This window comes from Pteronotus mesoamericanus, unplaced genomic scaffold (assembly GCF_021234165.1).
Source record: "Pteronotus mesoamericanus isolate MK-2021 breed Mesoamerican mustached bat unplaced genomic scaffold, CSHL_Meso_final contig_78, whole genome shotgun sequence".
In the NCBI taxonomy this organism is placed as follows: Eukaryota; Metazoa; Chordata; class Mammalia; order Chiroptera; family Mormoopidae; genus Pteronotus; species Pteronotus mesoamericanus.
The window spans coordinates 3,987,704-4,011,569 of NW_026555258.1; the positions used below are offsets into that span (position 1 = coordinate 3,987,704).

Here is a 23,866-nt window from a genome sequence, read left to right on the forward strand (position 1 = left end):
GAGAAAGCTGTGGAAAGTTCTGGGGGAATCATCTGCAGGGCAGCGAGAAGAGCAAGTGCAAAGTGGAGGCACAAGAGACCTTGGCATGTCTGAGGCAAAGAGACCGTGTAAATGCGGGCACAGGGTGGGCTCGGAGGGAGCTGGAGGCAGGCGGGCCCGGATCACGTGCAGCTACAGCAGGGAGTTCGGATTTTACTCTAAGTGCGTTGGAAGGCTACTAGTGAAGTTTTAGGAGAGTTTAAACTACTCTTTATGATTTTAAAAGACCCCCTTGCCACAGGGATGAGACAAGAACGGCCTGAAGTACGACATTAGCAGGGGGACCCGAGATGTGGATGGATGACACACGCCACACCAGCGTGGCGCTGAGAAAGCTGCTAGTACAGACGGGGGAGGGGCTCCGGGTCGGGGCTTGGGCAAGCACCTGGCTGTGCTGTTTACTGAGATGGGAACGCTAGGAAAGACGCAGGCGCTGCGAGAGACAGGAATCAAAAGAGTTCTGCTTCAGAGATGTTGTAATTTGAGATGACTTTTCAATTACTTGATACCTACAGTGATTAACATACAGTTTCTTAGAATGCATAACTCTTCATTAAAACAGCAAGCGCTTATTGAACATATACCGCATGTCACGCATTATGCTCAAAGCCAGACCTGTAACCTGGGCATTCACTGTGTGCCCCGTACTGTGTGTTGAAGGCAGGAAGGGGGTCGGTCGGAGGAGAGACGGAAGGGAAAGACATGACCCCTATTCGGGGTGCACTCAGAGAACCGAGCGGGCACTGGCAGAAAACTGCCCTTAAGTTAAACCCTAACATGATCTGAGATGACAGAATGAAGATCTAAATATGAAAAATAAAAATACTTTTAGGAAGACATAGGAGGGGAACACTTTGTAATGTGTGCTATCTAACCACTATGCTGTACACCTAAAACTAATACAAAATAATACTGAATGTAAACTGTACTTGAAAAATACAATTTTAAAAGAATGTAGAACATCTTTTTGACCTTGGAATAGAAAGTGATTTCCAACACAGAACACAGAAGGCACTAATCATAAGAGAAAAACTGATATACTGGACTATATTAAAATTAAGAACTTGTAGTCATCAAAAGAAACCACAGAAAATAAAAGGCAATTCACAGACTGAGAAAGTACTTACATTATATGTGTGCATATGCATGTGTATATATCCAACAAGGAAATAACTCTCGTAAGTCAGTAAGAAAAAGACAGAACACCCAATAGAGAAACGGGTAACAAACTTGGACACCCATAAAAGATATTGACACGGCCAATAATCACATGGGAAAGAAGCTTGATTTTACTGGTCATCAGGGAAATACTAATTTAAACCACAAAGAGTATCAACAATAGAAGAAGAAAAATACCAAGAGTGGTGAGGATGTGGGATAGCTAAACTCTCAGATGCTCCTGGGAAATTACTGGAGAAGAATAAATGCATATTCAACGACCCAGCAATTCCACTCTTAGGTATCTGCTCAATAGATACATACACACTTGTTCACCCCAAAACATCAACTAGCAACACGACCCACAGTAACTTAAACCTGGAAACTACTCAAATGTCCACCGAGGGCAGGAGGAACATGAGCAGCATAGCCCCCCAGTATGATATGCGTAAACCTCACACACATAATGTTGAGCAAAACAGCCAGGTAAAATAATATGTACCGTGTGATCCCATTTATAGAAGGGACAAACAGGCTAGACTAAGCTCTGCTGTAAGAAACCGTGATAATTGAGCTCAGTTTGGCAAGAGTAGTGACTAGAAGGACACACGTGAGGGGGAATTCTGGGGTCCTGGTCATGCTCCGTTTCTTAATCTGAGTGTCGGTTACCAAGATGTGTCCAGCAGATGGCAATTCACTGAGGTATGTGTGTCCCAAATGTGTACCTGTATTATATGTCAGTGAAGACCAAGTAAAATAAACTGAGATGGTAAGGGAAAAGGGCACTAGATGGATTTCTCGACTGCTCTGAGGACAAGAGAAAACGTCAGACGCCAGAGCCTTCGCAAGCTTCGGGGAGACGGAAGGACAGTGCGGGGAGCACGAGCTCCAGAACCAGCCGAGAAGACAATGCACAGGCTCTGGACTTGAGATAAATGGCTTTTATGAGCACATATTACAAAGAGTCAAAACTCACCTATTTCCTATCACATCATCCTAAGTACTATTTCAAAAATGTAAATTCTAAACACAAAATCCCATTTTATAAATGTGTCCATTTGGGGCAGTACAGTAATAAACACGGAATGATGAGCTCTGATGACACGTACCTGGGGACAGCCTGACTTCGCCACCGGAGGGGTTATCCTGGGTGACTTCTGCCCCACTGAGGGCGCCACACCTGGACCGCCGTGAGCAGCTCGCCCTGCCCGAGTAAGACACCAGTTAAAACAGACCACGGTTACCCCCGCTGCCTCTCCCCTCACAAAGGGGCTTCCCCCTAATTTAAAAAAAAAAGCTTCTCACTGTCCCGGTGCCTTTCCTGACATCCGTTAGCATGAGTGGTGTCCACAGTTGTGTTAGTCTGTCTAACACAACCAGGACACGCGTTACATGTTCAGATGTGAAACTCTTTTGTGAAGCAGACAAAACTAGAGCATCTTTGGCAATGGGGAGGTATCCTCATGGGCGGGTCTAGGGGGCTGGTCATTCGGCCCGTCCTTATTCCCTAGAGGCTCCTGAGGCGCCTCTGGGAACGGGGGACAGTTTGAAAACCATGAAGTGAGAACAATAATCCCCATCACCTCATAAGAACTCATAGGGTCTCCGGGCCCTCCTGGAAGCCTCTAATGCAAATCTCACCCTCCTGTGCATTAGAATCACCTGGGGAACTTTAAAAAAAATAAACATGCTCTGGTCAGGTGGCTAAGTTGGTTGGACTGTTGTCCCATACACTAAAAGGCTGAGGGTTCGATCCCTGGTCAGGGTGCGTACAGGAGGTAACCCATCGATGTTTTTCTCTCACATTGATATTTCTCTCTCTCTAAAAAATTGATTTAAAAAATCCTGGGGTGAGGGTAAGAAAAAGAAAAGGTAATTTGAAAATTCAGGACAGAGCTCTAAAACAGTTTACTTAAAACCACACCTGATGCTGAGGGAGAGGCTGAGGACTTCGGGGCCATGGAGCCAGACGGTGCTGCCAGGGGCGTGGGGTGGCTGAGGGGCCCAGAAGCAGCCGGCTTGGAGGCGGAGAACGGCAGCATCGGGGGCGTGCTCTGGGAGCCGTTAGCAGGCGCCGGGGCGGCCACGGCAGTAAACCTGCAAACGCAGCCCGAATGTGTCAGGAGAGCCTGCTACAGGTTCTTTCACGCTGGTTGCAAGCAAAGTCATCACAGCATAACTCGCTATCCCCTTCTTAGCCCTCAGAAAATGTACCTGTTTAGCTATTTCTTACAAAAGGCGAAAGCTGCAAGAAAGCACTGATCTGATCTTCCGCTTATTTAGGAACAAATTAGTCAATGAAAATATCAGATACTTAATATGAACATGAAACTAAGTTTATCATGATACAAAGTATCCTATGGAGCTGAGTAAAATAGAGGGTGGGACTCAATTATACCTCATCTTTTTGCAAACAAAATTATTGAGAGCTCATTTTGGGGTGATCACTTCCTTTGAGTGAAGGGTTAGGACGAAAGCAGGTCACCCTCTTTGGGATGTTTACAGTCTACAGGGAACATCGGTCCATTTCACCTAAAGAGCAGACATCTGTAAACAATCTAAATGTCCAGCAACAGATGACTGGGAAAATAAATTAAAGTGCAGCCACAAAAGGGAACACTAGGCAACTATCAGCAGGAAGTGGCTGCGTGACAATACAACATCAACAGTGACGACGGCGGCAGTGGTGTGACAGCAGCCAGCACCGCCTCCGCAGCAACAAGAGTCTGGACGTGGCGGCGAGTGGCGTGCTCACGTGCGACGGTCAGTCTGGGAAGGGCTCGTGGTGCAAGCAATCCCTCCCCTCAAGAAGCTCACGCCTCACGGGGGAGCCGCGCCAGCAGCTGAAGGGTAAAACGAGGGACAGGAGCTGGAAGGACCCGGACCTGGAGGGAACTGGACCCCCCGCACTCGGGCGCAGTGAGAAGCCCTGGGGCTGTCAAGCAGGAGTGTCATCTGATGTGGTAACCAGTTCATGGGGTCCCTGGTGGCCGAGAGAGGCCAGGGTGGACACAAGAGGAAAAGGACTGTGAGAGACACATTTCCCTCACAGGGTGTGCATTCTGCGTGGCTCCATTTTAAAAAATGAGGAATATCTCCTACATTTGAAGTCTGGAAAAGCAAAACAAGTATTTAAATATAAACCTTTAATAATTTAAAAAGAAATTCTAAGAAACCTTTCTGGATGCTGTCCACTGATGAAATGCAAACCTTTTATAGTGTTTGAATTTTTACCACTTGCTAGCATTACTCTGGAGAAAAGTGAAAACAACAAGAACAGCACCCACCCGCTCTGCAACCCCGCTCCCCGGGGCTGCGCCACTCACTTTTCATTAAGGTTGGCCTTGACGGCGGAGGTGGAGGGCGGGAAGGAGGGCTTCACTCCCATGTTTGCAGGGGATGCACTTGGCACCGGCGTGCTTTCCAGGGTCGGCTTAAAACCCGATGATCCAAAGGAGAACGAAGCAGCTGTGGGTGCCATGGGAGAGGCAGCAGGGGTGGGCACCAGTGGGGCTTGAGGAGGAGCGAAGGAGAAGGTGGCTGTGCCGGAGCCCACGGACACTTTGGAAGTGTCAGAGCCACTGGGGTATGGAGGGGGCTCCCCAGTGACGGGACCAGATGATTTTAAGGATGGCGAAGAACCAAAGGAGAACACGGAAGGGGCTCCCACAGCAGAGGGCAAAGAGAAGGTGGAGGCGGGAGCCGCTGGCAGTGACGCTGGGACAGAAACCGGGGCCGCGGTGGCTGACAACTCGGGCTTCTGTGGGACCGGCGAGGTCGGGGTCGTGGGAGTGCTTCCTGCAACGAGAAAGCAGGACAAATATGGGAGGAGTTAGCACGGTCACAGCAGAAAGAGAGCGAGAGGGGCTCGTGGTAGAAGGAAGCCAGAAAGAAAGGCCCTGGTTCAAGAAGGGAAAATAAACAGCGGACACAGAGTTGCTATGGCACGTTCCACAGTAACCGTTCCATATAGGACTGCGCAGCTCTGGAGGGAAAAGGAAACAGGGAGAGACCGCAGAAGTCATTCTGCAACATTTCACTAAATCTGGAAAAGTTTCAGTTCAGCTCTCTAATTCCTAACAGTCACTAAGAGCAAGTTCAGATGAATTAAAGATATACATAAAAGCACACATACACTGTATCTCAAAACAAATGAGGCAAAAAAGTGACTTAAGTCTGAGAGTCTAACTTAACTAAATTTAGAAGTGACAAAATAAATTGCAAAAGGAAAAGATGAAGATCTGACTATATAAAAAGTAGTTATGTAACTGAAAGGTAAATGAAAAAAATCTGCAGTTAAGAGCTCATACAAATCGAGATTTAAAAATTTGAAGACTCTAATAGATACAAGCTAGGAAACTAATTCACAAAAAGTAAATGTATTTAATCTCTCCAATAAAAGAAAGGTAAATTTAAATGAGGCACAGCACTGTCCTTTAGACTACCAAGATTTAAATATTATTTCCTATGTTTGGAAGGGTAAAAGGAACCGGAAACTTTTTATTACTAACAGGTACCTAATTTAGCAGTCTTTAAAAAAACTTTTTAGCATTATGTCTCAAAAGTCATAAAAAATGGACCCAGTAAACTCATAAGAATAAGACCTACGAAAATAATTTTTAAAAACAAAAGATATTTAATGCAACCCAAATGGTAAAAAATATTCAATGGAATATTAAGCACTCTTTTAAATGAATCTTGAAGATTGCATAAGAATCTGGAAAATGCTTACAATTGAATTTATAAACTTGCATACAATGATACATAAAATATGAACAGAAACTATGAAGAAAGAAAGATGTGTATAAAAAGAGTGAAAGAGAATACCCCAAAAGACAGGTTTAGAGGTTTTTCTACTTTCCATATTCGCTATAAAGTGAGCATGTTCATGTTCTAAATTAAATAACTAAAAAAGCAGTATTTTTTATCGATACATTTATATTAATGGGCCTTGGTTCCCCCAAATTTTTGAGATGACAGCCTACCTCACTACGTCTAAAGTAATGAAGTGCTTAGGGTACAAGTGTGAAAACACCACTTTCTGTATTGTCACTTCCATGAGTATGACAACACATGCAGATCTCTTCGGTTAATACTTCTTTTACACAATAAGCAGGGAACCAGCAACAGGTAACTTCTTCAAAAGACACACGCCCATAATGTAATCTCTTCCATGCATGTTCGGCAGACTGACATGATAAGTATATTCCACTGAAAATAAAACTGAACCTTTGAAAGCCACCACACTGCTACTGACCATTCAGCCCCGTACCCTTGGGCACAGGTGGAACCACTAACACCTTCTGAACCCTCGACCAGGCTGCAGCAGGAGCTGGCGAGGCCCCTCCTCCCCATCCATGGCTCTCCCACGCACCCGAACATGGCAGCTACCTCTGGACCGAGCGCAAGGGCAGAGGACGTTTCTCTAGGACAAGCCCACAGTGACACTGCCTTTTCTCGTGCCTGGGGGTTTAACGGGCCAGCAGCAAAGCCCTCCACACCGAACTGGGTTCAGAAACACACGCCCCCCAGGTTCTGCCATTCCAGGCCGCACTGCTTGTCACAGGCTGACCAGGCAAGCAGGTGCAGGTGGTCCATGGTACTCACACCCACCGACAGGGAGGACACGGCTCAGAGCACACACGGCAGACAACGAGGCATCCCATGCAACGACACTGGTCTGTCCTATGCAAGCCACCAGTTCACTGCTTAGGGTGGTACTGCCAATGGGCAGGAGCCCACGTATCTGGCTCCGCTGACAATGTACCACTCACTCTGTATTAGGAAGCCATGAGAAAATATCCTCGAAGCATCGCCAACCTTACCCAACCCAAATGGTCCATGTACATTTTCTTAGATGTGGAACTGGTTATGCTATAAGCATTTTTAGCCATACTAGGAGAGAAATTCTTAATAGCTATATACTCATAGAATTCAAAGAGATTAGTGGAACTTCAAAATATGAAACAATCCACCCTTTTAAAAGTTTTATATTGTGTTCTCAGATATGATACAATTAATACTATGAAAAATTTGAAAATACAAATCAGCATTTGTACATGTGCATTTATGCACATGAAGAACATGCACCAAAATGCTCACTGTGGCTGTGTATTCATGGTAAGCTCTTAAGTGAGAATTGCTTTTGTATTTTCTAATCTTTCTCCGATATGCACAGATTACTGAAGTAATATTTTAAAGAGAAGAAAAGAACCTGAAGAAAATTAAATATAAACAAAAGAAAATAAAATGACCATGTTCCCACAACCAGAAACAACTACTATTTGGATTTTAAATCCATCTTTCAAGTATTTTTTCCACGTACATATTCTTCTCAGAGAAAAAAGATCATACAGTGTATAGTGCTTTTCCTGATGCAGTCCACTAACTCTCCTCTTGTCCATATACATCATTTGCAATAGTTAGATGGCACTCACTATATGAATGTACAATCGTTTACTTAACCAAGCCCCATGGTTAAACATGTGTGGAGGATTCGGACCTTATAGCAGGACACTGTTGGTAAACTACCTGACAGGTCCATCTGGTTCAGCTTCCTTTTCCTCTACAGCACAGTACACACTGAAGAACAAAGCTCGTGAGTGAGGAAGGCCAGTACGTGGATGTTTGTTCTAGGGAAAAACCGCTGCCTGACGCAGTAAGACAGGCTGTCCAGGCAAAGGCAACTACACGTTCTTGCGCACTCCACCCTTGGGAAGAGGCCAGCTCCAGCCCCCCCGGGGGTCCCCCTCTGCCATGCTCGGGGGAGACGTACCTGACGACTTGGGCTGTCGCTCTCCTTCCAATGAGAGCCGCTCGGGCGTCTTGATGAGGGACCTAACCCCAGGATTTTGATTGATCATATAAAATGGACAAAGCACACCATCTGTTGAGAGCAACATAAGAACTGGAGCAGGTGGAAGAGTCTTCTCCTCATCTGTTAAAAAGAGAAAACCAAAGTGAGAAGAAGCCAGTCCTTGGCAGGGCCTGGCCTGGTATGAAAGACGGCCAGAAGCCAGGAGGGGCTTAGAGGTCTCGCCCCAGCCATGGCCCATCAGTCTGATCGCAACAGGCTCTCCTGCGGCCGCCCCTTCCAGAGGGCTCCTGCTGCGACCGCGTGGCCTCCGTCCTGCCAGCCTGCCCGGAGGCGGCTCTGCCACGGCTCTGCCACTCCCAACGCTCCCTGGGTTTGAGCGTCCCGCTGTTCGGGAGGCAGGCTCAGCACTCTCCTGACTGAGACAGCAGTCTCTAGGAAGTGGCTGGTGCAGCAGAAAGATGACACACGAGACTCCTCAGGACGCACACAGCAGGACACAGAAAGGTGAGTCCAGCTACGTCACCTTCACTCGCAGCCGAATCACAAGCGAGGACTTCCAGAGAGGCCGAGTACAGAGCTACCCTCAGACCACATGGCTTGACCAGAGCAAGGGAGAGGCAGGGACGGTGCCGGACTGGACACCCCTCTAACGGAAGCTCCCACGAGTATGACTCCCGCTGCACCTGCACATTTCCCGGGGCACAGCTCCGCCCAGCTAGGGGCCACATGCACTGCACACACTCGGGCCCAGTTCAGGAGCCATGCCCCTGGGGTCTGTCTCTAATCCCTGCCTTCAACCAAGGGCTGTTCTGCGGTACCAGCCCAGGGTGCTGCTCCCTTGGGAGGTCACTGGGGAACTGGAAAGGGCAGAGAAACAAAACACGGAAATCCCCTGATGTTCTGGACCCGTCACATTCAAAAGAGTAAAGGTATACACGGATGCCCAGTGGGTCTGGCCTCGGCCTCATCCATGTCTGTGCAAGTGAGTTCAGTGCTGTCACGTATCCTCTACACTGCTCTTCAAAGAGCCATGTGCTACCAGAGGTCAGAGTGTCCCGCAGAGGAGATGCCGTCACGGACACACAGAACGGGACTGAAATGTCAGACCTTCTGCCCTGAGCCCCATGGGCTGCACTTACTGATGGTGATTTCCACCTGGTTAGTATAATCTATGGCGACTCCCACAGGCAAGGAGTCATCATTCTTGTCTGTCACAGGCAGTTCAGCTCGACTAGAATCCTCCAGCAGCCAAGATTCCCAATTAATCTGAGAAAAGAAAAAGAAGAAAATGCCACATTGGAGCTTGGGCACGGGCTCCTCCCAGCACTGCTCAAACATGAGAGAAGACAACAATGCGGTCGGGTTAGATTTATGTGCGGGCTGAGGCTCGGAAACCCAGGGAGGTGGTCTGAAAGCCCTGGGCAATCCACGAAACAAGGGGTTGATTTTCCCAACCAACCAAGTCCCTGCCTTGTGCCTAAATACTACCTACCATCCACCATGGCAAGGGAGTCCTGACCTTGCTGGGTAAACACAGGAGCAGCCCTAAGCCAGTCATCCCTGCTCCGAGAAGCCTGGGGTTGCGACCAGGACCCCCAGCGATCCCTGCTGTGGTCCTGAGCAGAGACGCCTATAACACTGGGCAGATGCCTGTGCTCACTGGCCCACAGAAGGAGGTAACCCTCGTTCTCGTCTTCCCGGTTCCTGGCGTGAGTTCCCCGTGTGGGCCCATGGGCCTGCCTCTGACAAACCATTAAGTCTTTCCCAATACACTCCCCTTTGCCTTAAGTTTGCTTGCGTGGGCTCTGTCCCTTCCAACAAGTGATTTCTGATTTTTAAAAATCACAAACATTTTTTTCTAACTTTCAGCACTGACCAAAGGTGGGCAATATGACTCCAAGGGGAACAGTGTTCAATGAGGAACAAAGAATAAGGAGCTGTTCAGGAAGGGAACATAATCACACTCCATGACTTAGCTGTAGAGTGAGTAACAGTCACTTTCAAAATAATGTAAACAAATTGGACTTCAACTTTGAAAAACAATCTCCAGACAAAATAAAGACTTAATGAATCACAACAGAACACACTGCAAACGGTATCAGTTTTGATACTGCGGAAGACAAGCTGGACAGCGGGGTTGGGGAAGGTGAGCTGAAGGCAGGGTCGGGTGCTGAGACACTCCACTCCCACGGTGGCCCGAAGTGGAAGATTAAGTAGAGTGTGTGGAGACCATGAGAAATGAAGGTAAAAATATGAAGTTACAGCCCTGGCTGGTGTGGCTCAGCGGACTGAGTGCTGGCCTGTGAACCAAAGGGTCGCTGGTTTAATTCCCAGTCAGGGAACGTGCCTGGGTTGCAGGCCAGGTCCCCAGTGGGGGATGCATGAAAGGCAACCACACACTGATGCTTCTCTCCATCTCTTTCTCCCTCCCCTTCCCCCATCTCTAAAAATAAATAAATAAAATCTTTAAAAAAATATATGAAGTTACAAAGGTAACCATAGAAGAAACTAAGTGTCATAGCCCCACTGAGAAGATGGAGGGGGACGTGAGCTAACTCCTCTTCTGCCATCACAGCCAGTCGGCCTCAAAAGAATGACTAACTGGCAAAAAAGCAAGTTATTTTTTTAGGCATAAGGAGGTAACCATTAGATGAAAAAATTTACAAGTCAAAAATGGTCTCCTCTAGAGAACAAAACTGGATTGGGATGGGGTGAAGCTGGGGTGATTTTTTTCATTTATAATCCCTGCTCCATGTACATAAATTATTTTGATAAAAAGCAAAGATAATGGTATATTTTTAATGTGTAAATACATAAAATATTTGTCTGTTATGAAATTGTTACTGAGGTCAATTCAAGAACAAATTGGACTGCTGAACTCTGACCCATGACCCCAAAATGGCCCACCTGACATGATGATAGCCATGCACTTGGAGTGACAGCTCTGCCACCCAGTGACGAACAAATGTTGGATGGGTAAAGAGCCACAAGTTATATATGTGTATATATGTGTATGTGCACAAAACATTTTTAAGCTCAAGGCAAAGTTTGGAAAACAAAAGTTTCCCTTTCACTGTCTGTCCTCTGTAGGTTCTCTTCATAATCGACCACGGTTTAGGAGGCGTAGGCGTACTGCCACCACCTCGGCCCACCTCCTGCCTCCCAGGGGGACTGAGTGAAGAAAGGAAGGCAGGCTATTTATATGCACAGCATTCTCAGCTTTCAGGTCGTCTTTTGAAGAAAAACAGGAAGTATTTCTGGTCAGTGACAGTTTGGTATGACCTGCATGTTTCACTTCCATTATCAAGAATGGGTTATAGTCAATTGAATGGTAGGGGCAGGTTCAATAAGAGGAAGAAAATAAAGATGGTAAGACAGAACAAGGCAGGAAAAGCCTCCTACACATTCAGGTGTACTCTGGTTGGAGGCTGATGGCAGTGTGTTGAACCCACACGCCATGGGTGGGTCCTAAAAGAACAGGAACGCTTTTTACAACACCGAAGAACTGCTAATTCTGACACCTGTGTTTGTCCAGTGCAACATCCAAGCCATCTGGTCCAAGATACGTTGTTGCTTAAGCTTTGCTCTCACCCAGCAATTCATTAAAAGGGACGTGACCTCATCTAATTCTTAACCACAGAGTTAATTTCCTCCAAAATCTTTCTCAGAAAATGATCCATAAAAGTGACAAAAGAGAATAATTTACCTGATCGCTTTGTCGAGCAAGGATGCTAACTTCTGTCGAAGCCGCAGATGCTGCCAGCACCAAATCCCTTCAAAGAACAAACCAGAAGACTGTTAAGTCCTACAGCGCTGACCTGACTGAGTCTGGGGGAACGTCTATGAGACTGCCTTGAGGCGTCAAGGAGGACGTGGTTTCCTATATGGTTGAAGGAAGGCGAGAAAACTTTTAGATGTAAAACTCAACTCTTCAGTTCACAGGGTAAGTCCCTGGAGGCTCAGGGAACAGCCCGCCGACCTAAGACACAGAGACTCCAGCGGGAGGTCTGAGTAGGTGCGCCATCCTACCAACGGGGTAGCCCAGTGAGCGGGGCAGGAGCTCCGCCTCAGGTCGTCTGAGGGGAACTTCTGCTCTCAGGCGGCAACTTTATTATGTCCCTTAAATACAGTATTTTCATAAACTGTCACTGGGGTTATTAAGAAAAGGGAATTTTTTTAGATTAGCACATATTTGAGCTAAATAATTCAAGGCTGGGGAACTAAAGGAGTAGCGAGAAAAGCATTATCGAGCATCAGCTGAAATATGCTCAGGGGACCTTAAGCCTCCATTTTCCTCTCTTGCAGAAAAACATTAAACAGAAACAGTGACTCAGGTGTGAGCAGACCCCGCCCCTGGGCCCGCTCACCATTCCTCAATGTAGCTCAGGTAGTAGTGATGCTGCCTCTCCGTGCAGCAGCCATAGCAGGGCTCCATGAAGTTCACAAACACCTCTGGGTGCTTTTCTTCTTTTTTCTGCAATGAACAGAATAAGAAAATAACCTCAGGTGCAATATTTGTTTAATCCTATACAGTTAATGATCTCAAATAAGAGCATCATTTAAGTTTTGAGAAAATGTGCTCAAAAATCTATGTCCACGTGTATAGACATGATATAAAGGCAGCATTGAGAAGTATAAGGAAGAGGGATGGTGGCCATCAACCAAAATGAATTCAAACTGTCACTTTCTGGACGTTGGACAAGTGTGTACAGATTACTCCATCTCTCTGATACTCATTTTTCTCACATATGTGACATATCTACTAAAACTACATCAAAGGTTGTGGAAAGTATGAAATGAAATGACAGATATAAAGCTTCTGGCCCAGTACAAAGAACATCAGTACTCAGTAAATACATGCTAGTGGTGATATCATCCCCAGGAATAGACAGCTTGATCTTAATGACAGCTTGAAATAAGGAATACATTTAATTCGTTCCTGAGTTGCGTAATACCATTTCAGTCAACAACAGACAACACGTAGGACTGTGTTTCCATAAGATTACAATAAAGCTGAAAAATCCCTATTGACTAGAGACGGAACACAAACACCTTAGCCATCATAAAACTGCAGTGCAACACATTACACAAATACTTACCATTGCGCTACAACTGCCTAGAGTGTTCAGTACAGGGACATGCTATACAGGTTTGTAACCTAGGAGCTGTAGGGGAACAGAATTTGTTACCCTCAAATGTCTACTTGGCGTAAGGATTATTTTAAGCTGGTTAATTTTAAGGAACAGCAGACATGGAAGGTGCTCTGAAAGCCAAGCAGAAGCTGCCTTTGTAGAACATCTACCAGGGAAGTTTCCACTTGTTAGGGTGCTTCCCTTGCAGAAAGAGGGGACTGGCCTCGTCGCCAGGAGCCCTTGCCAATGCAGATGATCACAAATATCCGCACAACAGCCTGACCCTTTTCTGGTTACCTTCCGTAACTGGCTCACCTGACCTCAACATTTTCCTTTGTCTTCAGCTGAAGGTGGTATTTAAGGTGGGGGGACTCAACCATTTTAGCCAATTACTCAATTTTCCATGAATGCAGGAGGTAAACATGTTGTTAAATTTTTGTTTTTCTCCTGTTCATCTTTTATTACAGTGATGTCTTAGCCAAAAATGCTGAACAGCAGAGGAAAAATGACTTTTCCTCCCCTGTGGAGCAACAGGCTCAAGCACACAGGCTGGGTGTGTAGGAGGCTGGACTACGTGGGCTTGTGTAAGCGCCCAGTGCGTGACGGAGACGCATGATGTAGTATTTCTCAGAACGCAGTCCTGCAGTAAGGCGGGTGTGACTGTAAACACATTGTAAAAAGTCACTGTATCAGGAACCCGAAAGGGTTAAAAACAGAGTTAAAAAAATCTGTTCAAAGCCAATCAGGTTTTATTTGATAAAGAAAGATGCTTGCAATTTACTACTAAGTAAAACAAGGCTGCAAAACAGAAGGACAAGTTTAACTCCCACTCTTATTGTATTTAGACATTATGTCTGTATTGTCAAAAAAATGTTCTTCTGGACTTTCAGAACACTTGCTGGAAATAGGTCCTGCTCACTTGTTTTTTAGAACTCCACTGCGCTGCAGTGAGACTTGGTAGACAGCACCGTTCTTCTGCGTTGAAAACGGCCGCCTCCCTCACGTGCAGTCCTCTGCTCACACAGCTCCTCTCGGAGGCCTTCCTTGACCACCCGGAGGCCTTCCTTGACCACCCGTCCAGGCTGCCGTTCGCCCCTCCACGGAGCTTCATTTCCCGGTCACCCTCGTCATCCCCGGATCCTATGCTCACCCTTCGACCGGCACATTCATTAGAATGTAAGACCCACAGAAGCAAGAACGCTGTGTGCTTGGCTTTAAAGCAGCGCCTAACACACTGTAGGCATTTGGTACGCAGCTGATGCATACATAAGTGAAAGCATTTTAAAAATCAAGGCATCTTCTTGCTTTTCTAAAATGCCTTATCAGGTTAACATCTACTAAGACCCAGTTTAGAGCTTCGCAAAAGCAAGTTTTATGCTTTTTTCACCTTGTGACGGATGACAATAGAACAAGCACTATGCGGAAACCACACTGTGACTGCAGAACCAGCTCCAAAGGGCCCTGTCCTGATGAGACCCTGGGTTGCCTTCCAGAGACCACGGACCAACACCAGCGGTCATGCGCCGGAATGCATGCGGAGCAGGGAACGCTCCCTCAAGCTGGAACCAGTCTCACCCTCCTCAGGGAGCCAAAGGACCAAAACACACCAGGACCTGAAGACCAGAGCCCTGCCAGGAGCAAAGGGTCAGCTGTGCAGCAAGACCGGTGCTGAAGCCCCTTACGTATCTCATCATAAGTGGCCAAGTGCCAAAGGTCTCCGATCAAAACCCGCACAGCCAGAGCTTCTGTTCCCTCTAACCCTCAGTTTTTGCTTTTAAAAACCCTTAATTAAAAAAGCCACGTGGCAGTTCGGGGTTTAAGCTACAGCACCCCGTTCTCTGTGCAGGCGCCCTACACATGAAACGGCTTCAATTTCCCACTGCAAACTCCATGTTCAGTGCTTGGCTTTGCTGTGCATTGGGTGAGCAGACCCTCTGGCTCAGCAACATAATTTTCGTCTCCAGGCCAAGGGTGCAGTTTTGAAATTGTACACCTGGAGGTGCACCATCACTACAAGAAAAGGAAACTGAAGCTAAGCCTCAGACTTTATTCGGAGACTTCCATGATTCTCAAAGCACACAGACACCCTTTTCACATACACACCGGGAGCAGCGCCATCACCACATCTGGAGATGTCTCCAAGGACCCATCTGCAGCAGCGTACACGATCGTGAAGACATATGTACCGATCCACAGCACGTCTAGAACTGGAAGAACACACTCTGATAAATCACCTTGTTTGGAATAGCCCCTGAGTGTTATAAAATTAACATTTTATGGGGAAAAAAATCCAACTACTATAGCTTTAACCAAGGTCCAGGTTTCATTGATTACAAGCCCAAATTTATCCCAAAGTGGTGTTTTTTTCCTGATGGATTATAATCAGGGAAAATTATGAAGAATTCTCATTTAAAAAAATCAGGATCCATTTAATGCCAGCTGCCATGAAACACAGGTGTCTACCAGGAGATTACGGTCCCACTGACTGAACTACCGGACAGACACAGTGAGCATGTTCCCAGAGGGGCACCGGCATGTCCCTGAGCAGGGATGCAGGTACATCACATGATCTGAAATTTCTGTAATGCACCAGACGGCACTTAACGGAACGTCAGCCAATAAAAAAGCAGGTGTGTTACCTCGGACCGGATGGTCAGACTCATAAAACGGAGGACAAGGAATGACTTTTTTTTCCTGCAAAGTCTGAAAGAGATTAAAAAAAAAAAAGTGTCACATGAAACAATCCCCAAACCATTGAAAATGGCAGATCCAGTAGGTTCCCCTAGAAGCCACGTAAGTTTCTCCTCCCCAGCGAGGGTAGGCTGAACACAGGGAAGAGTGGAGGCCTACTTCTAGGACCTGACCCTACAGAAACACTCACAAACATGTTCAGGTGTAGGTAACGGGGATGCTCGATGCAACTCTACTTAGGGTAGCAACACCACTCACACCGACAGATAACCATCAATAATGGCATAGATGGATAAATTACGGCATGTCTACACATTGGACTACTACGTAGCCTCTATACAGTAAGTTGGAAAAAGGACTCCAATATCGTTTTTTTTAAAGACAGAGCAAACCAATAAAATTAAACCCACTGTATTATCTTTTTACAAGCTAATGCCCTAAAACAGGGACCAAATTTTGCACAGTAACTTTTTGTGGTAACAACAAAACCTCAGCCTCAAGCCTGCACCACAGCATTCACTGCTGTGCACCCCGCAGAGAACAGCACCTCCGGAGCTACAAATTACAGCGCAGGTCCGGGCATCGCCTGGGAACCCCTCCTTCCCGCCCGGGCTTGGCCAGACACATGGGATCTGTGAACATGTCAGGAAAACCACAGGGACAGGATGACACAGCGCACACGCACCAACACGAGCGTCCATTGGCTCTGTCGCCTAAGTTACAGAAACTGACGCTCTGCAATAGACTTGGCCAGAGGACAAACACTGCTTTCAGCAGAAGAGATTCTGCATCACAGTAAGAGCATCTACACCAACTCCTTTTCCCCTGAAGCTGTTTCTATGGAATGGACTGAAAACATAAAGTTGGGGAACCGTGTGTAGAGTATGGTAACGTTTTATTTAAAAAGCAAAACAATACTGCAGGCGTGTGCACACACAGTCTATTTGGGTGCGCCTCCAGAGCAGAGGGCGCCCTGGAAGAAGGACTGTGGGATAGACGGGAAGAAGGGCTCCCCTCTTTCCTGCACCCGCTTGTGTGCTGAGGAATTTGTTGCAATGAGCATAAATAACATCTTAATGGAAAAAAACACCAAAGATATCCTCATACCACCCTCACCCCAGTGGGTAGCTTCTGGGAGAAGAAACCTGAAATCCAAGGCAAGACTTACTGGGAGATACTGGACCACAGTTCCGTTCTGCTTCCCCACTGCCAGCTGCTTTCCTTTGGGGCTCCAGCACACTGAGCAAAGAAGAGAATGCCACCCATGAAAACAGAAGGAAATGGGGCAAACCAGGGAGATGGGCACCGAGACAGTGACTTAATCACGAGTTTTTGTTTTTGTTTTTAATCAATGTTGACATTATTACAGATCACAATCACTAGTTCTTGTTCTCTTAGTTCACAGAAGACTGTAGGGTCATCCTTCAGCAAAGTAAAAAAAAAAAAAAAAAAAAAAAAATCACTTTGATCATACAAGCCAACTGTGATTTATCAGTGGGCCACTGAATCAAGAGCTAAGATGCTTTTCGATAGAGTTATTTCCCAGAAACCTGGAAGGGCACAAAACCCTGTAGCCTTTAGAGAAGACAAGGGAGTAGAGAAGGCTTTCAAATACCAAGATATCAGCTCTGGCTGGTGTGGCTCAGAGGATTGAGCACTTGCCTGTGAACCAAAAGGTCACTGGTTTGATTCCCAGTCAGGGCACATGCCCAGGTTGTGGGCCGGGTCCCTGGTTGGGGGTGCACAAGAGGCAGCTAACTGATGTTTCTCCTCTTTCTCCTTCCCTTCCCCTCTCTCTGAAAATAAAAAAAATCTTTAAAAAAAATAGAAATGCCTTGCGCCTATTTGATATTTCTGATGTTTTTCCTCTGAAAGGTAAAAATGATTTAGACTACCACTATTTTAGGTCTAGAAACAATTATTCTCAAAAACATAGTTCTTAACCAGCTATACCAAAATATTTCTTTCTCCAGAAAACCCAAGCACATTCAGGTTAAATCATGTATGTGTTTGGCTTCAAGGTCGTTAACTATGGAACTAAAGAACACTCTTCCACTTCTACCAGATAATAACAAACAAAACATTTGCTTTTATTTCCAAAAATTAATTTTCAAAGAGATTAGGATTAATGTGTGTTATAGAGCAAAAGCCTTCATCACCTACCAGATGTTACTGCTACGGTGGAAGGAAGCGTTGCACACACTTTCACTGTTTCTGTGACTTGTAGGACAGCGATGCTGCCATCAGCCAGACACACCGCCACCATGGAGGGGACAGTGGGGTTCCACTTCATATCGACCACCACACCTCCTGCATCTTTCAAAAGCTTATGATAGGCAAATGGGCGTTTCTGCTGTTTAGCCTTTTAAAACAAATGCCCAGAAGCAAAAATAAATAAATTAATGCACAGATATTTCATAGTGGAAGGAAATTATTGAATATTTAAGTTTTCTCAAGTTTCTGTTCATACTCTGGCCAGGTAACTCAGTTGGTTAAAGCATCGTCCTGATACACCAAGATTGCAGGTTTGATCCCTGGTCAGGGTACATACAAGAATCAACCAATGAATTTATGGGAAAGTGGAGGAACAAATCAATGTTTCTCTCTCACTCTCTCTCAAATCAATAAATTAAAAATAAATTACAGTTCACTTTTCTCCACGAATATGAAAAAAAATTTTTAGCCTTACACAACAATCCCTTTGTTACACAACTTTGAAAATGGCAGTCAATTATTCTAGTACACTGGAGGGCCTCCCAGCAGGGGATATCCGAATGCAAAGTAATCAATAAAGAGCAGACACTAGATTAAAACGTGGGCTCTGTTTCGTAATAGTACTGGGCCCTTGGACTGTTACTTAAACTCTCTGGGCCTGGTTCTCCACCTATAAGATGAAGACAACAGTACCTGCTGTGTATGGCCCTGGCAGGCATGAACAAGCATAAGGCGTGCAACGCACTAATACAGGGCCTGGCAGTCAGCATGGGCACTCATGACTACTGGCTATTATATTATCACTAACCTGCCAGGAATGGAAGACACTGCATAAGGGTGTCAGAGACCCTGAATGTTGTCTCTTGTGACATTATCCGTCAGCTCTAGGGTCTTGGGCAAGTCACCTAAATCTCCCTTGGCTTTCACTGTCTCATATGTAAATGGGAACTAATACTATCTTGGAGCAGGTGCTATTATGAACTAATTTCTTGAAGTCCCTTCTACCTCAAGAATCAATGACTCTATAATTGAGAACTTTTACAAATCCATATTTGAATCTATAATGACTTCAAGGGTCAACCAAGAACGTCTAGGTTATGATTTAATACAAGGAAACCAGAGGCCCCATGTTGACCCTGGAGTTTGCCTGCGGCTTACCTCATTTGAGAAGGTGCGAACGTCAAAAAAAGCGATGATGGAGCCGTATTCACTGGACATCATGCACACGGAGAGTGTGAGGTTGTCACAGCTCAGGGCCAGGTGACGGACAGGGAATTTCATAGGAACTAGCAGGCCTTGAACTTTATCAACTAGGAAAACGTAAAAAAAGACAAAACGGAGAATGAGATGTCCTAAGCATCTGTCCCAACCCCTTTATCCAGGTAGATGTGAAACGACTTTTGAGTCTATATAAACACAGGAACATGCCACGCAGATCAATCTTGGCTTTCTTACAGATGTATAATGATGCATTAGTGTCCCAGGAATCCTTCCTCATACGACCTAGGGAAACTAAACTGTGGCTGTCGCCCTTGCTGAGAAGAGTGTCCTTATATTGAGTCCCCAGACTTAATTCCTCCGTGGGGTGGGGTGGGCGGGTCCCCCACACCAACAAACAATTCTCAGGTATCTGAGAATTCAGCACAATTCTGACACTATCTACCCAGAACTAGCGTCAGATTCCACAGGTTAAGTTTCTGTCCTACAAGACCGTCCCCCTCCCCACAAGACTTGAGCCCAGGCTTGAAATGTGCTTATGTGTCTATGTGCTTAGGACCGACTGGCTTCAGATTAGAAGTTAACCCCCTCAAACTCAGAATGCTGCCTGCAAGTCCTGTTACCTGCACTTCTGACCGACTGGCTATAAATCAGGGGATTCCCACAACCGATTCCTTGGGTTCATTTGCTAGAACCCTTCAAATAACTAAGAAATACTGTATGAGGTGGGACCCCCAAAAAACCAAAACAGAAGAAAAAATTGTACATTTATTCTTATACGTTTAAACTTCAGTCACCTTCAAAGTACTCTCCACTTGATGCAATACACCTATTAGGATGTTTTTGCCATTGCTCAAAACAGTTTTTGAACCAGTTGATTTCGATGCCTTTTAGTGTTTCTGCCATTTTTTGTTTCACCTCTTCCACATCAGCAAAACATTTCCCTCTGAGGACTTTTTTCATCCAGGAAAACAAACAAAAAAAAATCACCAGGGAAGGCATAAGGTGACTAGGGAGGGTGGGGTACAAAAGTCAGGCCATTTTTTGGTCAAAAACTGCTGAACACTCAGCACATGGTAGGCAGATGGGCTCATAAATCACCCATCATGAAATGGGCATTGCCAACCTGTACCCCTATTTTTGCGCAATGCTCCAAATAGCACACATTCCCATATGTTTGGATGGAACTGCTGTGCCCACTAAAAAGCCTTGTAGCAAAACCCTTTTCCACGAGAGGCAGAACCCAGGTTCAACTAAGCAAAAATAAATGCATGGGAGAATGGTAAATTCTTTTTTTCTATAAGCTCAAAGGAACAACTCATCAACAAAGAAATATAAAAGGACCAAAAAGAACCAGACAGGCTTCCAACACCTGACCCAGAATTCATCCTGGGGGGCCAGCCTGAGCCCTAACAGCAGTTTTGACTTTAACATTAGCATGATTTCTTGCGAAGGGAACTAGATTAGCACTTCACTACACTCCTCCCTCTACTATGCAACACAGAGCAAGTAACTTACCTATCTTATTGGGATCGTCTCCAGGTTTATTTTGAATAAGAAGATTTTTAGTAGGAAAAATCTGCAACCCGCTGGCTCCACCGGCAAAGACCAGGCCATACTTGTTGGACACGGCAAGCAGACTTGAGCGCTCCTTGGGCAACTCCTCAGGGGAGTCAAAGATTCTCACCTTCTTCAGGGCCCTAAACTGAAAATCCTGATGCGAGAGATCAAAACGAGATCAATGCAGGGAAAATACGAAATTAAATCATGCATGTCATAGTCCAGAAAACCCAATTCCAGTACAACAAAAATACGTATTACCCCGAGGCCAATGACAGTGTGGCTTAATCATTTTTAAGCTTCCGTGTGAGTACTGCGGTAGCTGGCATAGTGCTTATTAATATTTATTCAGTGAAATAAAGTTTTAAAAATTCTTTCATGAAGCCTTCCTTGACTAATCGGTACACACTGAACTTTTCCTTTTTTGAATTCCTAGTTTAGTCTTAACCACCATGCAAGCTGGTGTTGTTATTTATAACCTTGTCCTGTTTTGTAGAGCACATTATCTCGCGACGCAGAGCAGTGCTTAGTACATTGCTGAATATTGAGAGCATCTCCCTACTACTACACTGTAAGCCTAAATACCCAGTGCAGTGCTCGACAAATATATACGGAAATAATGACCACAGAAAGACAACGAAATCCCAAGAACTGACCTACCTGCATCAAATGCTAAACAAAAGTCCATCACAAAAAAAAACAAACAAAAACCAAAAAACTGTACGTATGGTGAAGCTCTTGGTGTTCAAGACCTACTTTAATCCCTAGTCCAAAACCCTTAACACAGGCTACGGAGCCAGGCATGGCTTGACCCGTCCGGGGCCTCACCTCGCTGCAGGCTTCCCTGCCACCCGCGTGCCGTCGTCCAGCACCCCCTCCAGCCCCCACCGAGGCCCAGTTTCCATTTCCTTCCATTTTCACGCTCCTTCGGCTCCGCCGACTCTCAGGGCCGGGAGCCTCCCACAACCTCCCGCCAATGCCTGACTCACCTGGTCTCCCAAGAATTTGCCTATGTTTTCAAAGACAATTTTCAGTGCGCGCTGCTTCTTGGTAAAAAGAGTTCCATTAAGTGTACCAAGCACGATGTTAAATTGTACTATAAAAGCTTTTCCTTTTTCTTTCATTCTAAACTTATCTTTAAATTGTGGTTTTGGTGAAAGGCATGTGAATCCCCTTCTGCTTACATTCCAAAAGTGCAGGAGCCAAAGACAGCCTTTCCCGGCCTTCACTTTTGTAAACTCGGGGTTTCGTAAAAGATTCCTGACACACCCCACACACTCATTTCCCCGGAATCAATGTTTAATGCCTATTTTCTGATAAATTAATTTCCTATGGATCAGAAATCCACACAGCTTTGCAGGTGGAAACCACAGTATGGCTTCACACAGGAGCAGAATAAAATTTTCGTGTGTTTGGTAATTCTTCTCCTGGTAATCCCAAATAGCCTACGTGGGTCCTGGTCACATGGATGTGGCAGAGGCTGTGGGACAAAGAGGCACAAGAGTGCTCTCCTGTCTGTTGTGATCGGTTGCTCAAAGGGAGATTCCCACCTTCTAAGCCTGTGGCTCTAAAACCTTTCTCCCTCCGCTCCAGCGTATCTGAAGAATATGGCTCTCTCTCACTGGGTGGCTCACCGAGGCAGTGATTTTGGGAAAGAAAGAATCATTACTCTCTCAGGTATGGCTTGCTACTCCCTAAATGCATTTCAGTGATTTGTTGTTCAAACCTCAAAACCTTCCTGCAACTCACTCCCTTGCAGGTCTTTATAACCATCACTGGGATCACCTGCCCTCCCCCGGGTAGTTTCCTGACTTAGATTTCCATCACGAGAAGAGCCCTCCTATTCCGATTAACTGGTGTTCTGTAGGACAGGTGATGAACCCTGGCTCTGTGTTAGGCAAGCCTGGACCACCTTACAGAAGTAGGACACTGAGACTGAAAGAGTATTTAAAAACAAAAAACAAACCCCCACACCTGGATTTCAGCCTCTTTGTCAAATGTGATTTTGGGTAAGCTACTTTCCGAACATTGATGTGCTCCTCTAATATTAACAACTATTCCGTAGGGTGGCTATATGATTAACACTGTGCCTTGCACACAGTAAACGCTCAATAAACAGCTTATTACCAGTGCTCCGGCACCGCCCCCCCACCCCAGGAAAGTAGCTAAAGTTACCCAGGTGGCCCTCACGAGACCAACACGGGACGGGGAAACTGCACTCGAAGGGCTCTCTTGCGAGCCGCGCGGCACAGTGCCCCAGGACGCGCAAGCGAGAACTCTGAAAGCGGCAAATATTCAGGCGGGAGGCGGGGCAGCCGGCACCCGCGCTCCGCTGTTGAGCCGGGCTCTAAGGCAACGCCGGAACTAGGGAAGGGTGGGAGGCCCCGGCCAGTCTCTGACCTTCATCTCCCGTTCAGGGATCATGGCATCCATCTCGTCCCCCATTGCGCCGCTCTCAGTTGGTCGAAGCAGCCGCCGCTGCCCGCCGCGGCCTTGCCCACACAGCCAGGCCGCTCGGAGGCCGACTAGCTCCACACAATGCCAGCGGCGCCCAGCGGGCCCGCACTTCCGGCGCGCTCTGGTGACGTCACGCGTTTCCGTCCACGGCGTAATCCAGGGAGGCTGAGGGACCGTCTGAAGTCGCGCGCTCTACTGGCCACCGCCTCCCATTGGCCAGCTCAAGCTGAGTAGGGGGCGGGGCCCTGGAGCCCGCACGCCTGCGCCGTGGAACGTTCAGGCGCCAACCCCGCTTTCGGTCCTAGAACGGGCTCTGCTTCGCCCCGGAGTCTGGCCTCGGACGGCGCATGTCCGAGCGCTTCGCGTTTGGCATTGGGTCGACACCCCACAGTAACCCTTGGATGTAGGTGGTTATGAATAGTTCCCGATGTAGAAAAGTTAGGGATTTGACAGATATTTTCAGGGGCAGATCTTGAAGGGGGCTTTGGATGGAGTGTGGAGAAAAAGAGGTTCAGAAAGTGGGTGGGATCGGGCCTCACCACGGGAGACTTTCCTGTATCTAAACTCGAAGGCGGAAAGG

At 46.4% G+C, this 23,866-nt stretch overlaps 1 protein-coding gene across 3 annotated transcripts in view; it reads right to left on the bottom strand.

Annotated features, from left to right (window-relative positions):
- The window catches only part of NUP214 (nucleoporin 214), an 88,216-nt gene extending 64,818 nt beyond the window's left edge, over positions 1-23,398 (bottom strand). For 2 of the 3 annotated variants that reach the window (XM_054584214.1, XM_054584213.1), the window contains exons 1-14: positions 23,230-23,398; positions 20,788-20,983; positions 19,210-19,361; positions 18,001-18,199; positions 17,006-17,076; positions 15,786-15,849; positions 15,250-15,353; positions 12,382-12,488; positions 11,721-11,787; positions 9,154-9,280; positions 7,973-8,134; positions 4,524-4,995; positions 3,122-3,294; positions 2,307-2,401 (exon numbers count right to left, since the gene is read on the bottom strand). In XM_054584214.1, coding sequence (XP_054440189.1) covers positions 2,307-2,401; positions 3,122-3,294; positions 4,524-4,995; positions 7,973-8,134; positions 9,154-9,280; positions 11,721-11,787; positions 12,382-12,488; positions 15,250-15,353; positions 15,786-15,849; positions 17,006-17,076; positions 18,001-18,199; positions 19,210-19,361; positions 20,788-20,983; positions 23,230-23,274 — 2,034 coding nt within the window. In that variant the 5' untranslated portion in view covers positions 23,275-23,398. The remainder of the gene's footprint in view (positions 1-2,306; positions 2,402-3,121; positions 3,295-4,523; positions 4,996-7,972; positions 8,135-9,153; positions 9,281-11,720; positions 11,788-12,381; positions 12,489-15,249; positions 15,354-15,785; positions 15,850-17,005; positions 17,077-18,000; positions 18,200-19,209; positions 19,362-20,787; positions 20,984-23,229) is intronic. The other variant, XM_054584215.1, reaches the window with a different exon arrangement.
- Between the last annotated feature and the right edge of the window lie 468 nt (positions 23,399-23,866).